Source organism: Vitis riparia, chromosome 2 (genome assembly GCF_004353265.1).
Source record: "Vitis riparia cultivar Riparia Gloire de Montpellier isolate 1030 chromosome 2, EGFV_Vit.rip_1.0, whole genome shotgun sequence".
NCBI classification, from domain to species: Eukaryota; Viridiplantae; Streptophyta; class Magnoliopsida; order Vitales; family Vitaceae; genus Vitis; species Vitis riparia.
This window is the reverse complement of record NC_048432.1, coordinates 18,429,410-18,446,912: the sequence shown is the minus strand read 5'-3', so window position 1 is coordinate 18,446,912 and position 17,503 is coordinate 18,429,410. Positions and strand designations below refer to the sequence as shown.

The following is a 17,503-nucleotide window of genomic DNA, read 5'->3' as shown; positions in this document are numbered from 1 at the left end:
AATTCGATTATTTCAATTTTTATAACTATGGTTATTTATTGAAAAAAGAAAAAAAGAAAAAAATCCAAATCAAACATGGCCTACGTGTCAAGCCTCAGAAGAACCTATCTACTTTTTTCAGAGATGGCAACCGGGAGATAGGCCACAGCTAGGGATTGATGAAAAAGGGTAACGCCCATCCTGACGCTATTTTCAACAATGGTAGCGGAGGATTTCAGCTTGCATTGATTGGTAGCGAGGGCGGCGACTGGTATGGCCGTATGGCGGCAGCCCACTCCGAGACTGTAACGGTGCTCTTCTAGTTCTAGGTCGGTGTTGATTTCTTCGTGCCATAAAAAATTATTAAGTAATGAATTTTAGCAAATTATCATTTGTAATGGGCCAATAAAACCATTTTAAAATTATTTTATCTAAATATTTAGATATATAAATAAATAAAATTTTAATAAAATATATAAACAAATAAAATTATTATTGCAGATTAAAAGCTGAATTCTGACAAGATTATTAGTATTATTATTTTTAATATTTCAGGGGAAAGTTTATGTCCAAAGCCCCGTTTGCATATCTACGAAACAGAAGAGAGAAGAGGGCTCCGTCGACGGTGAAAGGATTCGGAAAATGGAGAGCGAGGATCTTGGTGGCGAAACCCGATTGGTCCGCCTCTGCATCGAAGCTGCCTCGCAGAGCAGAGACGCCGTTGAGAAATGGCGAAGACAGCGACGAACTCTCCAACGCATGCCCTCTCATCTCGCGGAAGCTCTCCTCCATCGCCTCATTCGCCGCCGAATTCTTAATCCGTCGCTTCTCGAGTAAGTTTACGACGTTATTCGTTTGGTTGCCTGTAAAAAGTAGAGGAAAGTGGAGGAAAATCTGAATTTTGATTTTTTTTTTCTTTACCTGAGACGAGTAGTTGCGTTAGGCTAAGCTGATGGAGGATTTTGTTTTTCTTATAATTTCCTGCAATTTCTCGGCAATCAAAGGAAGCGTGACTTTCAGTTTCATGGAGTTCTGTTTAGTTGCATGATCTGTGATTTGCTGAATTGCGATTGAAATTAGAAGGAATTGTCATATAACATCGAAAGTGGAATGCGTACTGGTGATTCGAAGTGTCTAAATCTTGTATTTTCATTAGCGCAATCATTGATCTTAGTCCGATGTGACGCAACAGTTTCTTTTTCTCTTTTTTTTTCTCTCCGATTTCTCAGCAACCAAATGGAGGATAATTTTCAGTTTTATCTTTGTCTGAGTTCTATTGAATTGCATGATCTGCGAATCGTTCATGAATTGGCTGTGATTTACTAAATTAGGATTGAAATTCGAAAGTACCGTTATCTAATGTGAATCTATGCTACATCCTGATAATTCAAAGTGTCTGAAGCTTCTACGTTTCCCACTTCAGTTATTGATCTCCATATCAAGTGGCTGAACAATTTTAGTTGACTTGTCTATTCTTATTAGTACCATATTTAGCCTCTCACAAATGCCTTAAAACATTTGATTACATACCTTTTGTGGACATGCGTCTTAAAGCACTTCCATTTGCTTCTGTGCTGTAAACTATGATTGATCCATAGACAAAGAAATCTGGGAGAATGTTTTAAAGGATAACAGTCTATAATTGATTAGTTCATCATGGTTAGAATTTCTAAGCTTTGCTCTCCTCAAAGATTGTGGCATTCAGAATTCCTTTCCTAGCGTGATTGGCTATGAAACTGACTTTTTTGGCTCAATTCTTTGTGAGGTGGCCTGTGCTGACCTCAATTTGCTCTTGTAGGGTTTTCAAATTTAGTGTAGAGAAGATTGATTTAAGAGGAGAGAGTTCTGTTGATGCGGAATGGATGGCATACATAGGAGGATTTTGCTGCTTGTGCTCATTGAATATTGCAGATTGCCAAAGGATCACTAATTCTGCTTTGTGGCCTATTATAGGTATGCACTCATTAGATATTCTATTGAAACCAGCTTCTGTTGTTGAATGAGGAATTATTTCCAGTGGTTAAATTCACAAGTTCATTTCTGGGGAGAATGTCAATATATGTCTGTTGTTGATCTTTAAGGGATGCCGAATTTAAAGGAGCTGGACCTTTCCAGATGTATAAAATTCAATGATTCTGGACTTAGGCATCTCATATCCATCCGGACTTTGCAGAAGTTATGCATTTCAGAAACAGGTGTAACTGCAGATGGGATTAATCTTGTTTCTTCACTTACAAACTTGTCAGTATTGGATTTGGGAGGTTTACCAGTCACTGATTTGGTACTAAGTTCTCTCCAGGTACACTATCTTTTGTATACCATGCATTTTTTCTAATGGATTCCTTAACTGTATTTTTAATCTATTCAGTCCCTACTTAGCTATGAATAGTTGTCAAAAATTCATGATACATGATAAGATGCTTCTTTTATGTAAATGAATGCCCATCAATGCTATATGTTGCATCCTAAGTGCATCAGTTGGACAATTACAATGTATACCACAACAATTGAATGTCTGACTATTTCTTCCATCATTTTTAAGAAAAACAAAATTTTAACTTTTTCTTCTTAAAAAGGTTCTTTTAACCATTATAGTTTTGTTCTGTAGATGTGAGTTAAAAATTTTCTCTTTGTGGCACTTACAATCTTACTGTATTTGTACTCTCTTTTTTCTTGTTTTTAATAAAAATAAGTTTCTTTTTTGTCTTTTTCTTTTTACTTCTGAGGTAGAGGGGATAATAGTGAACTTTAGATTTGGATATGACACAAAGAAACATATATGTCATAAAAATATAATGTAGCACTCAAACTTGGACTTTTTTGAAATAATAGTATTTATAGTTGGACTTACTTTGTGGATTGTTGATGAATCCATGCATTAAAATCATATTTAGTTAAGCCAATTTTGTAAAGTAACTCTAATATTCAATTGTTACATATATATTATAGTGAAGTTGATTATATATTTGTCTATCTTTTTATTGGTTATATATTTATTTATCCTTCATGAAATGAGATACACATTGCTTTATACTTTGTCTTTGCAATATATATATGCATGCTATAGATGTATACACTTTTTTGTTTATTTCCCTGTATGTGAAAAAAACTTATAACATATAATGCCACATGATGATAATACAGAAAAATAGGGAATGGTATCTGGTACAGTTTCAGGAGTCAACCATGGCTATGACTACTTCACTAATGCCTGCTGTATTTTTTTCTTAGTTGGATAATTACATGCACAATTAATATCCCGGTTATGATAAACTCTGGTTATCTGCTGCAAACAGTTACGGATCATGTTGAGCACATTGAAAAACCCACTTTATAACTTGTTTCCTTTGAACTTTTCCTGCATGGATTGATAGCGCATACATCTTCTTGCATTACAATTGCCCTGAAAATTTCAGCAGGTGGCTTTTCTAATGTATCCTTGGCCTGTAAATGAAATTTGTTATTTCTGCTCTGCTTACATTCAGTTTTAATATTTGGTGTATCCATCATGGATATTTATTGAAAGTAGAAGATTAGCTTGTTCAGTTGTCGATGACCATTAAATGTGATTGTTTTACTTCGTTCTGTGGTTAAAAATGTGGTATTTTTCCTTCTGAAATTCTTTTGTCAGTGCTATTTCTTAAGTTAAATAATCCGTCATAGTTTTTATTTTTATCAGGTCCTGACAAAACTACAATACCTTGATCTTTGGGGAAGTAAGATATCTAACAAAGGGGCTGCTGATCTTGTGGTGTTCCCCAAGTTGAGCTTCCTGAATATAGCCTGGACTGATGTTACAACGTTGCCGGATTTACCATCTATTGCATGCCTAAACATGAGCAACTGCACCATTCATTCTATGTTTGAAGGCCAGGGTGATAAAGCTCTTCTAGAAATGCTTACTGTCTCTGGAGCTACATTTTTAAATGTGTCTGAAGCCTTTTTGTTTATCGAAACAAGTTTCCTATCTTTCTTGGATGTATCCAGGTCTTCTCTTAACAGTTTCTGCTTTTTATCTTGTATGAAAGCACTGGAACATTTGGATCTCAGCTTTACCATGATGGGTGATGATTCAATTCAGTTGATTGCATGTATAGGAGCAAATTTGAGAAATCTGAATCTCAGCAACACAAGAGTTAGCTCTGCTGGAGTGAGCATTTTAGCTGGTCGTGTTCCAAATCTTGAAACTATATCGTTATCTCACACACCAGTTGATGATGTCGCCATCTCATATATCGGCATGATGTCTTCAGTGAAGATTATTAACTTGAGTAATACAAATGTTAAAGGTACAGTTCACTCCTGAAACTATTGAAGTCTTATCTTTGATTTTTTCTATATTTATATATAATGCATGGAAGAACAGGAGGGTCTGCATCATCTAGTTAATAGGTTATATTGTGTCAACTTGTCCCCACCTGTGGTATGGAGGCCACTGCCCAACTTCTTCCAGAGAAAATCCTTCTTTCATATGCCTTAAATCATATGATACATAAAGAAATGCTGAAGGGAGCTAATTGCTTTCATATAGACTTATTCCAATGCCATGATATGAACGGTGGTGAACAACCATATGATAGATTTGAGTTTTGTTTTCCAACATCTTCACTGGAACAAGGGCTGAGCACAAAACATAAGAATGAAGTATAACGAACGTGTTATCATCCTACTCGAATGTTATGGAACCACCAGTTTGTTAGGACATATAACGTTTTACCAAAAATTTTAGGATAACCAACTGACACCCAAATAGGCTGGGCCACTTGCCATTTTAAAAGGAACTAGCAGGTTGGATGCCCAGGTTTGAATCAGGTTGGGTCAACTCAAGTAATACCGCTTCTATCCCATGCCAGCTTGAATTTTGGAAAACTAGACTAGCTAACAGGTTTGGGGATGTTCTTTGTACTATTTGGTAAGGTGGCCCATGACATCATCATGCTCCAAATGATGTGGTGTTAAAGTTTTTCATCCTGAGAAACCTGATGGTGTGGAAACATTTTTTATTATGGGATTGTCTCTTTTTTTCTCTCTGATACACCTTCACTTCAAGTTGAGACAGGCAAACACACTCACAGCCCATTCTTTTGTGCAGTCCTTGAAATCTACCTTATGAAAATCTTCATTGTTTATCCTATCGAAAATCTTCGTATTTTATCATTTCTTTATGCCATTAAAGATGAGTGGCTGCTCCATTGCTCAAAGACTACTTAGAAATATATGAGAACTTCTATGATGCTTATGATAGCTGTAATATATATGCAAATTTTATGCATTCCTCATGCTCTCCATCTTATGACTTAATGTGCAGATGTTTCTTGTGTGTAGTTTACAATAGATTTCCTTCTGGACTATCAGGTTTGATTTGGAGCGACTCTGAGCTAGTTTGGGAGCTCTCACTGGCAGCCCTGCATAGTCTCAATTACGTGAAACGGTTGGATTTGGACGGCACCCAAGTTGAGGATGAGGCTTTATGCCCTCTGTTAAGGTTCCAACAATTGAACGAATTATCTCTCAAAGGTACTCGCCTTACAGACTTGTCCCTATACCAGTTGTCTTCTCTTCCGAACTTGATAAATCTGAGTATCGGTGACACCGTGTTGACAAATGGTGGACTCAATTCATTCAAACCACCTGCAACACTAAAATTGCTGGACTTAAGAGGCTGTTGGCTCTTAACCGAGGATGCTATATTGTCATTCCATAAGAATCATCCTCAGATTGAAGTAAGGCATGAACTTGTGCATATCACTCCGTCAGACCAAAATGCCTCTAGCCGATCATCTCCATCACAAAAAGGTAAGAAGCAACAGAAGTTACCCAAATCTCAGAGTAGGTCCAAGGAGGAAACCGTCATAGGTATGGAATTTCCTTTTCTTGATTCATCTTGTAGAAGCTGCTGCTTTTCGTATTCCCAACCAATTAGATTTTTCATTATTCTGAAATAGATCAAAGATGGAAGTATAGCAGAGAGGAACTGCTTGCAATGGAGCATTCGACCTTGGCCCTCAATTTTCCTTATAAGATGCATTTGGGTTAACTCCAGGAAACTGTCTGCCGCTGTTGAGGTGCAGGTATCTTCCTGTGTTCGTGTTTAATATATTTTCCTTTTTCTGGTTACTACAAGGATCTGTTCATCTGATGAATACAAGACTATCAATTCTGTTAGTTAAGGTTTCAGAATTTGGAACTAGAGTATGTCTTATGCTTTTCATTTTTGTTCTTAAGATGCTGGGGTGAATGACGAGACCATGAGCTGAGAGCCTCGTCAAGGTACACTCGTCAAATTTGATTTGATGGTTGAAATGCTTGGCTTTTGCTGCAAGGGACATTTTTTTAAAAAAAAATATTTGGTTAATAGGGATTAAATAATCCCTAAATTATAAATTTAATCTTTCCAATATTTTTTTCTTGAAAAGAAATCAATTTTTTATATAAATGTTTTTTTGTCATTTTAAGTATTTATATTTAGATTTTAAAAGAAATCTTTATTTTTACAAGAAAATAATAAGGGCATTTTTATTCAAATGAAGCCAAAAAAAAAGTGGGAGGTTAACAAGCATACATGAGAATGGTAGGATTTGTCTAGAAATCGTTTTTGAAGATAATTATTTAAAAAAAAAAAAATAGTTTTTGAGAATGTTAAGCTTTGTTTGGAAAGCATTTTCAAAATAATTAGGAAAAATAGTTTAGGACAAAAGTGTGTTTGAGAATTTCAATTGTTTTTAATTTGTTATCTATGTTTTAAAAATGATTTTTATTCAATTTATTTTTAATCATTTTTGCATTTATATAATAATTTTTTTAAACAACTCAAACAATTAAAAGATTCTTCGAAAATGTCTTTTCAATTTTGATGAACAAAAATTACTTTTTCTATTTTCTTCCTATTATTTTGTTTCAAAGAAAACAAGATTGTTTTCAAAAATGTTTGTCACACAAGACTTAAAAGAGTCTATTTTGGACCATTTTTAAAAATAGTTCTCAAAAAATAATTGTTAAAAATAGATTTAAAAAAATAATTATTAAAAATAGTTTTCAAAAATGGATATTATTTTTAAAACAACAATCTACTTAAAATTTGGAATATTTTTAACCTCTTTTTCACTTTTTTTGAACATTTTATTTATAAAAATAATTTTTGTGCTTATAATTATTGTCTTTAAAACAATGCACAGAAATAAAAACAATTAAAACATATTTGCCAAAAAAACTTTAAAACAATTTTTCAAAAAACCAATTGTGTAAAAATATATTTATCAAACGGGTTTTTGAATATGAAAAAGAGGTTTCAACACCTGAAGATTGTTTTAGGACGTTGGCGTTGGACAATAAGTGGAAATAACGGACAAGAAAAATAAAGAATGGGAAGATGCATCGCCGCTTCCCATTTTTAGTTTGTTTTCACAATTGTCATGAATATCATCACTCTTTAAGGAGAACGGAAGGAACCTGGAACCGATCATTAGATATCGCAAATTGCAATCACAATCAGCGTGATAAGCAGTTCTAAAAAAAGAACATTTATGAATTGCGAGATTAAGTGTGACAAGAAACCAAATAAATAACATTGAAGGGGTGCTTATAAAAATATTTTCCATTGTACATAAGAACATCCCTGTACTTCCCTAAAGTCCCCCTGAAGTTAACTTAACATGGCTCGAAGTGACTTCAAATATACCATCTGGTTTTCAGATAAAACCATATATACAGTCACGAAAAAGAATGCAAACCTCCGGCATTTTCTGTGTGAAAAGATGTAGACGATGGTAACTGAGATCCAACTTTCTTCAGGCACTGGGCTTGTTTATGCTTTTGTACATTTTGTCAATAACATTCTGTGACACAAGTCTTGGGTTAGAAATTTGATCGCACAAATGCATATATTTGCATATAGATGGTTAAGACACGAAAATAAACAAATCGAATCAACATTTTCCAAAGACATAAATGGCCTATAAAGTAATATATTTAAGAATTAATGGGTAATGGGGATCAAACCCAAAATAATAGCTGCAAATGCCATTCAGCAATAGTAGTCAATATTTGAACTGCTCAATTGGACACGGCCCTCTATGATGTAAAAATGAGGGTGTCCTTTTTTCGTTTTTGTGGGGGGACTACGTCGACTAAAAGGCATGTCAAATATGCATTGGTGCAGCCATGGCAACATACTGTTTCCTAGTTGCCATGCCACGACGGGTTGCATTTTAGATAAATAGCCCACTAAGACCAGGTTTCATCGATGATAATTCTTTTCGCTTAAATTATTCCATAAATTGTTAGCAGGTTCAGATCATGCATGAATATGAGGATCAGAGGAGCTACCTGATAATATTTTAGCAACTGGGGCCTCTTCTTCTTATATGTTGGAGTGATCAGGTCACGTTCCATATCAAATGGCACAGGGTCAAGGTGAACTGCTTTGACAAACTCAAAACCTTTCAACTGCCAAGAACAATTTAAAAATCACAAAATGAGACGAGTAGCATTCAGAGGTCATAAGTTATTCCATGCTTTTTCTCTTGGTGGAGGTGAAAAAATGGGTCACAGCCAAATGGTAATAAAGAAAGGGTAGAGAAAGGAACCTTTTTCTCCTTCCCAATCTTTGAGAGCTCTCCAAGTATGTATTCTTTCGCCTTGGGATTTTCACAAAGGGAATCAAAATCCCCAGAAATATTGTTCTCTTTAGCCCACCGCTCAAGTGCTTGCTGATTGGGGTTAGCAACAGCAACAAGGAAGGACTCAAAGCTGTTGCCGTAAATCCATATCTGCAATTAAAAGAGGGGAAATAGTTCTGAGAGTCAAACACTACAGATTTCTGATGAGTGGAACAATATCGGGAACCAAAAATCAGCAAACCTATTTACCCAGAACTGAAACTTTGGCATCACATATTCATAAAAAACAAAACTAATTATTCAATCAAGTTGATAAAAAAAAACTATAGTAAATATGTAACTGGGGCACCGGGAACTTCTGTTACAATGCACCAATCAAAGAACTGAAGCCCCTTTGAAGGTCCACATGTATGGAGCCAGGCATGGTGGTATAATCCTAAATGGAATTGCAGATAAGGTAAATTCTGTGAAACAAGAAAGCAAGCACATGATGTTATGCAAGTAAAAAACTACTGTGCCACCAAGAATGAGACAGCTCTGTGAATGAGGTTTTTTTTTTTTTTTTTTTGTGGGTCAAATATAAACCTCAACACCAAAAACGCAGCTTGCATGTGCACATGCCCATCCTCCCACACATTCGCAGAGAGAGAATCAGGGGAAAAGAGTAGGATAAATTTGGATGAAAGAAAACATCTTGGGAACATATAAAGAACAGGCAAAAGACAGGATTCACGAGAAAGAAACATCTTCCAAAAACATAAATAAAGTCCAGAGAGAACACAGGAATCAAATTTAAGAAACATGACCGTATCTAAAAACATAATGACACCATTTGAGAGGCATACACAATGAAACTGAGAGAGAACCAAAATCAGGGGAAAAAAAGGAGTGATAAATTCAGGTAAAACGTATGATGACACATTTGAGAGGCATACCGAGTCAATATCAGAAACAAGACCATAAATGTTTTCCAAGTTCTCAACGGCAACGTATTCTCCTTGTGAAAGCTTGAATATGTTCTTCTTGCGGTCAATAATTTTCATGCTCCCATCAGGTTGCCACTCACCAATATCCCCTGCGGAAAGATAAGTCATCAGCAAGGTTGTTAAAGAAACGAATCCACGAAATAGAGGACCTCAAAACTTAATTCAAGAAGAAATGCCAATATGAGCAAACCTGTGTGGAACCATCCATCAACCAAGACCTCTTTGGTGAGATCTTCACGTTTATAGTATCCCGAGAACAAGGTTTTCCCTCGTATGCATATTTCTCCACGTGGTGTGCTTGAGAGGGCATCATATCCCATTTCAGGAACAGATTCTAGGCATACGTCAACATTTGGTACCGGAGGGCCCACTGTACCAAGCATGCTAATTTCATTTGGCAGTGAGACAAATGTGCCCGCACAAGTTTCAGTCAGACCTACATTAACATTAATACAAAATAAAGATCCAAATTCACCATGTAGAAAGCTACTTCGCACAGTGCTAGAAACGGGAAAAAAACTTTGAACATATGTTTCTCAGAGGTGCCAACGAAATTTCAATTTCAATGCTTCACAAAGAAACAGTCAAAAAGGATAAGACAGGTAGACACTAATTTCAATGGACTGCATACCATATCCTTGTAGAACATGAGCACAAGACACCACTCGTAGATAAGCTTCCACATGGGTAGAGAGTGGTGCGGCTCCAGATAAAATAAGTCGTACGTTTCCACCTAAACCTTGCTTTACCTGAGGAAGTGTCAAAAAACCAATACACTAGGAGTAAACAACAGATGTTTGGATATGCGATCAATGTCAGTGAAGGAAGAAAAAGATAATACAGGAGCTGTTACAGGAATACTTCCCCAACCTTGCCAAAGACTATTTTATCACAAATAGGAGCTGCCTCTATGGTTTTAACCCCCTTCCACAGGTTGTATTGTTTGCTGCATGATTTTTACCATATCAAAAACAGCCCACCCATTAAGAGAGGAAAAAAAAGCAGATAAGAAAAAATCCCCACTGAGAATTGAGTTGTATAGATACAAATACACAAAAGATACTCCAGCAACAGAAATACATCATAAAATAACTTTTGAGGATTGAATTAGGGAGCAGATCTGAGGTGAGCCTCATGGTGATCATCTTAAAATTGGATAGATTCAAGGGAACAAAATAGCTTATGAATTCAACCATATTTAACAAGGAAAAATAATGGCCCAACAATTCAAAGTAATAATGTCTAGTCTCACATATGATTGGAATGATACCCTTCATGAAGTGAAGAAGCGATGGAAAGGTTTGATGGGGAAAAGGTATGACAAAGCCTGATATCTATCTAAAGGAAACTGATGTGTGCATTCACTCATTAAGAAGCAAATTCCAACAGTGGAATAGAACTTACTACTTGTATGCAATGTTGAACAGTGTATTTCTCAATAAACCACCTGCAGAAATCTTCTGTTTCAAACCTGGAAATATGAACAGAAGTTAAGAATGTAACCTAATATAACATAACAGTAGATAGAAATGCAAACTCTGGAGCACATTTATTTTCCAATGACACCAGAATGAGATGACAATAAACAAATAGCCAAGTTTCCTAACCCTTTTAAGCATAGTAGAAAGCATGCATAGCATTCTGGAAATGGGTAGTAATAGTCACATATTGAACTCCAAAACTAAAAATCAACAAACTTGAAATGATTTCAACCATCTGATCTTTGCTTGTTTTACATGTTGAAAATAAGCTTGACACTACACCAAAAAGGCTTGCAAATGGACATTAAAATGGAAACTAGATTAATTTTCTCCCAGATATATATTTTAGGTGCCATTGCTGCATGGTGGATCTCAAACTTGTCAGGTCATGACTGTAAGTGTGGTAGGCATGAGCACATTATCTGATTCTGATGCAAGTGTTTCTCTGATTGATAATTATACTTGGAAAAAGATACAGAATTAGACTCAATTAGCACATTCAAATGTAAGAAAAAATTTGCACCTGAATATATCCTATCTAATACGCGAGGAACAGCACAGAAAATAGTCGGTTTTAGCTCCCCAATGTCTTCAACCAATAATTTGACATCCTGAAATTGGGGCAAATGACCAATTACTATATTGAACACTGATTCGAGGAGAAGAAAAAAAATGCATTAGCTGTCTTACCCCTCGCCAAAATCCTATTGAGGCACCATGAGAAATAAATAACTCTTCAATCACCCGATCAAAGATATGTGCAAGAGGAAGATATGAAAGAAATACATCCTTCTCATTCAACTGCAATTTCCAGACACAGGTACATGAAACATCAGCAATCAACTCAACTTAAGAAAACATGCAACATACTTTAAAATAAAATAAAATAATTAAAACAATGAAATTAACTGGCGACCATTTCTATCTCAAGATAATGAAGAAACAAAGCTTAAAATTCCAAACTATCTTTCTATCCGTGTATTCTGTTGATGAGACACTGAGATAACTTGAAATGAGAAAAGAAATCACCTCTTCATTGACACTCTGTAGCAGGCGCTTCACCCCAGCAATAAGAGTAACAATGCTTTCATTGGAAATCATCACACCTTTGGGGTCACCGGTTGTTCCACTTGTGTACATTATTGTACAAATGTCGTTTTTCTTTGTCAATGGAAGATCAAATTTTTTATCATCTCCCTGTGAGCAAACAAAAACACAAGCTTTAACTTTTCTATAGGCAAAATAGCATGTTTATAAATAGGTATCTAACAATAAAGAGGGAAAAATGCAGAAAACTTGTAACAAGAACTAATAATCACCAACAGATTAAAGAAGCATAAAATTAACACCATTTACCAGATATCCACAAAAAAAATGAACATGAGAAAAACAATATGGATATCAATTTTTATTTATAAAAACATTAAAAAACAATTGGGGAAAAAAAAGAAAGAACAAACACAACATTATTTGATATAGGCATTATGACATCTTTTACTCTGGATATATTTACTTGTGTGCTTTCCAACTAAGAATTTGATTAAGTTTAGCTAAAAAGAACTTGATAGAAGCAATTGCTAGTGTTGGATATCAGACTCCTGATATCAGGTCAGTTGGTGATACATTAATTTCTTCCAAAGAATTTGAAACAAGCCCAGGTCAATTTCATTTCTTCTATAGATGGTCAATGACTAGATTAAAGCCCACAATGAACACTCAAATTCAACATTCAATCAGGTGAAACATACAGAACAAATTTGAGTTCTACATAAAGCAAAGTTTAAAACAAAGCCTGCACCTGCACAACTTAACTCCGGCCAATATATTTGTACATTAGAAAAACAAGTGACCTTTCTCTAGGTGAAGCAGCAATATAAATAAAACAAACAAAATAATTTGAGCACAAAGAAAAAAAGAATGAAGGCCCCAATTGTTATGTGTGCATACGGCCTTCAACTACAGCATCTCCAGAGCACCACCAATGTTAAGTTCAATAATTATTAAATGCATCCCCTTATCCAAACAAGGCAAATGCATCAAAGCATATGCAAATTATATTAAGAGACTAAATTATACAAAAAAAAAAAGATATAGGTTTGCCCATTGGCATGATCTTTAACAATCCATGAGCATGGGCTAGCAGTTGATTAATTATACATAGACAAAGAATCAATGGATTCTGCAAACCATGCTTTTTATAGATAACTTTCATACGGCACAGATTCATGTCAATTGCCAACATTTTTTGACAAACAACTGAACATGAGAAGAATAATATATGAAATCACATAGCCTACCAGTTGCAAGAATTCCTCCCAAGAATATATGGCCAAACCAAACTTTTCAACTTCTTCCCTTTGTTCAGGTGTAACCTTGCCAAAGCTCACAATTGCTGAATATAAAGTATGCATTATTCCTCCACAGTCCACAATACCACATGCACAGACCAAGGGAAATTTAAAAACAAAAGCTACTTACTTTTCAAGTATTCAGTTGTGTTAGGAAATGTTTTCAACACCTGAAAGAGGCAAAGATAAACAATGAAGAAGAAATCAGGTTCTCAGCATTTAATATTATTATTTCTCAAATTGCCACCAAGTGAACTTATTATTAGTGGTACAGTAATTTCAACTAATAATTTTTTTGATACTTCAGAAATATTGCCATGAATCCTTAGTCATCCATAAGAACTTATAAAATATGTGTTCAACACCTCAGGAATCTTTTTTTCTTCTACGAAAACAATTGACAGCTCTGAATGGCATATGATAAATTCCACGGCACCAGCACCTAACCATAAAAGAGAAGCAGTAAAACTAACATGAACACCATACTAAGCTTGATGTTCAACAAACTTTAATGTGGACAAGCATCTTTACATCTTTAAAAATAAGTTCAAACACATCATGAGTTGGAAGAGTCATTCTTAGCTGTTGTTTGTAAGCATACTTCACTGCTAAAGACTGACAAATTTTTCCATTAAGTGTGTTTGATAAGTAATCACCGAAATTTCCATTTGTCTGAGAAGGATGGTAAAAAATTCAGCTTTAAGTCTACTCTGAAAACTGAATGTGCTTCCTTGGTGTGATTTTAAATAGCCAATCAAAAACACAAATGTGCCCTTATTCTATTAGCCTAATGAGGAATTTAATCTTCAATAGCTTGAAACTTCCATGCTACAAATCGAGAACCAAGTGTTTGTTTGGATGAACTAGCTGTTTTCTATTTTTAAAATTAGAGAATAATAGCAACTTTTATATAAGATACAAGAACTCTTAAAAGCTTACATTAAAAAAGCAATGATTTTAAAAAACTATTAAAAAAAATTTACATTATCAAAAAAATTTTACTACCTCAAAATTTTAAAATTTCTGAAAGTGAATTTTAAAGAAATAAGGTAAATTTATACTTTTTATATAAGATGTTCTACTATTATATAGAAGTTTTCAGTTTTAAAAGCAAAAAAAAGGAAGTGTTATCCAAATAGCCGCTAAAGGTTTTTCAATAACAACTTTCAGTTTTATCAAATACAGCCTATACATAGATTCATGGTATGGTAAAAAGTATTGCATGAGTATGTAGAGTCATGTCAAGGAAGGGATGATGCATACCTAGGGTATCATATAAAGGAACGCAATAGAGCCCATGAGCATTGCACGCCTGCATTAGCCTTGCAGCATTAAATCAAAACCATAGAGAGAGGCAAAATATAGTAACATAGAAAATATAACTTCAACAACAGCAGTAGTAGCAAAAGAAAGGCAGGAGCAAAAGGAAAGAGATGGGAGGAGGAAAGAATACCTCCATGCTCATGATCCACTCAGCAGAATTAGCACCATAGATACCACATCGTCCTCCCTAAAAGCCAGCAGTTAATATATCTATAAGCAAGATATATTGAATTTGACATGAAGAAAATACTCTCAATGAGGAAGATCTCCAACCAAGAAGAAGAAAATGCATAACAAATTGCAGATATAAGTGGACTTGACATGAAGTTTCAAATAAAGGAACACATGAGAAGGACAATACTGACAAGCATGAAAGTCTGTTTTTACTGAAAAAGCAGGAAGGAGAAGTTTAAATAATATTTTAAACTGAAAGAAACCCCACAGAAAATCAATTTCACATATGAAAAATTAAATCAATGAAGTAACTAATGGTCAGGTTGAGCATTGAGAATGAAAACAAGGGACTAATAGTTTATAGAACAAATTCAATATAGGCTCAAACTTGGCCATCTAATAAGTGTTCCCCTTAGGTCTGTCTCAATATAGGTTCAAACTCTACCATTAACAAATAAATTATCAGACACTGACTTACTTCATTAACACCACAACTGCGGATGGAATTTCCAACTTTCATCACTTTGTCATATACTTCTTTATAAGTTAGCCACACATATTTACCAGCCTGCAAAGAAGAAACAACAATGTAACTTTTAGCTGAAAATCGAAACAAATTATAAATTGCAGACCTTATGGAGAAACAGCATAAAACAATAACCATATACCTTCCCATTCACAATCTCTCGGTGACCAAGCATGCGATTTCCAGGATATTTTTCAACAGCCAGGCTGTGACAGAAACATGAGGCATAACTCAGGAAGCTCAACATAAACTACCATCCACACACAAAAAACAAAACACCATAAAAAAAATAAATAAATAAATAAACCACCAGCGGTGTGTCATGTGTTTGTTAAGTGGAACTAACTAGCATATACAAACCAGAAGGCAAATTTTTTAAAAAGCAGACAAAGAATTCTAAATGAACAAACGAATACAGCAACAACTGTAACAACTGTATGTAATGCAAGTCAGATGCCAAGAAATAGTTCATTTGGCATACAAAAACATCATTTTGGACTTTTTCAAGGTCAAAAGAGGCATCCATAGAACAGGAGAGCTGAATCATCATATTTTCCTTTCTTCAAGGAGACTTCGAGAAGCTTTCATAAACAATTATGACAAGAAATTTCATGATAAACTGTTTCACTATTGCAAATCCACATACTTCATGAGAGCGTTTACTTCATTTTCTTCCCGCTCTGCTTGTTGGCAGGAAAAAATTTCAGCGAAAAAATAAACAAACTTCGCTTGTAAATATGCATGGTAAACTTTGCTCGCTTTTTTAAAAAACAAATCGCCGGAAAATTGATGCGAAAACTATTTCGTCGAAACCAAAGAAACCTTACTTAAAGTAATAGACGGAATTTTTTTTTTTTTTAAAAAAAAGGTTAAGATCCAGTAAAATCAGGCACAGTGTGCCATAAAACAGTTAGACGACCTTAAACCGCGCCTTTAGTATCTTTTGGCATAAAGAGAAACCTTTTGTGACATCAACCAAAAAAACAGCACAAACACGACATCTTAAGAATCATTCCACTTCCAAATCAAAATTCCGAAAACCAAAATAACCAAAATAACACAGAGACAAATCCACCGAATTCCAAAGCAGCACCGGAAAATCGGAAAACTCGTAAAAACTCATCTGTTAAAATTCTTATTCAAAAACCACAACAACTACATCCTTTTCGCCAGAAAAATTTACCGGAAAACGTCCCAGCAGCTCTCCATTCCCTCAATCGGCTTTGGAAATCCATCCCTGGCGAAGGAACTCCGGTACACCGGTCCGATCGACGGCCTCCCGTCCTTTGCCTCCTTCGCCTTCTCCATCTCTATGATGAACCTCTTCTGCGCCATTCTCTCCGAACAACTCTAGAAAATTCTTCTACTTCTTCTCCGATGAATCTGAATGAGAATCTGAATTGAGGCTGTAGTGTGATGTATATATATGTGAAGTCTATGAGAGGAAAATAATCAAACTATTAGGTGGAAATTGGTGGCCAGAGCTGCGAGATTTGGTTTGACTTGAAGACAAAATAGAGGAAGAGGGAAGAAGGACCACCTCTGCACAGAGGAACAGTTGAAAGAGAGGGGGAGAGATAAAGAGAGAAGTGTGTTTAGGTTAAAATGGGTCAACAATATTTTGGAATTATGATTTGCACTCAGTTTTGGATTTTATTTTAGTTTTTAAATCGGATAACTTGTGGGATGGTTTTGCGCCGTCGGATTTGTGGTTGTTATACGTATACCATACGGTCTACCGTGCGATGCAGCTGAAAAGGTAAATCTTTGGGGTTTTTTTTTTTTTTTTTTCCACCCGGTTGCTTTTGTATTTTCTTTTTCCTTTTTTGTTTTCTCCTCCCTTTTTTAGTTTTTTTTTTTGTTTTTTTTTTAAATATTAGAAATTTCGAAAGGAGAATATTTGGGCTTCCTTTTGTTTTTCCTGCTAAAATCAGCTGCAATCGGCTCATAAATTATACATATAGCTCTTGCATTTCTGTATTTCTATAATTATTTTTAGAAATAAAAAAATAAAAAAATAATGGTTTATTTGTGTTTATTTTTAAAAATAGAAAATAATAAATTATAA

At 34.9% G+C, this 17,503-nt stretch overlaps 2 protein-coding genes across 3 annotated transcripts; one reads left to right on the top strand and one right to left on the bottom strand.

The window, feature by feature from the left end:
• The first annotated feature begins 227 nt into the window (after positions 1-227).
• Positions 228-6,301, top strand: LOC117907266 (toll-like receptor 2 type-2). 2 transcript variants are annotated; one of them, XM_034820765.1, is made up of 8 exons: positions 228-308; positions 535-812; positions 1,778-1,932; positions 2,061-2,278; positions 3,659-4,268; positions 5,335-5,835; positions 5,925-6,050; positions 6,205-6,301. In XM_034820765.1, exons 2-7 carry the CDS (start codon positions 622-624, stop codon positions 6,014-6,016), a joined length of 1,767 nt encoding a protein of 588 aa, XP_034676656.1. In that variant the 5' UTR covers positions 228-308; positions 535-621; the 3' UTR covers positions 6,017-6,050; positions 6,205-6,301. The 2 variants fall into 2 exon arrangements, with proteins under 2 accessions (XP_034676656.1, XP_034676646.1); XM_034820755.1 differs by lacking the exon at positions 6,205-6,301 and having other exon boundaries at positions 5,925-6,169.
• A 1,175-nt stretch (positions 6,302-7,476) lies between these two features.
• On the bottom strand, positions 7,477-17,036 carry LOC117932668 (long chain acyl-CoA synthetase 4). The gene is made up of 19 exons (XM_034853949.1): positions 16,619-17,036; positions 15,578-15,641; positions 15,388-15,477; positions 14,866-14,922; positions 14,676-14,724; positions 13,778-13,854; positions 13,543-13,582; positions 13,362-13,456; positions 12,094-12,261; positions 11,755-11,865; positions 11,588-11,675; positions 10,988-11,054; positions 10,454-10,529; positions 10,215-10,332; positions 9,774-10,019; positions 9,533-9,672; positions 8,565-8,747; positions 8,305-8,424; positions 7,477-7,814 (listed from the first exon to the last, which is right to left on the bottom strand). The coding sequence occupies exons 1-19, from the start codon at positions 16,768-16,770 to the stop codon at positions 7,767-7,769; spliced, it is 1,989 nt and encodes a 662-aa protein (XP_034709840.1). The 5' UTR covers positions 16,771-17,036; the 3' UTR covers positions 7,477-7,766.
• Between the last annotated feature and the right edge of the window lie 467 nt (positions 17,037-17,503).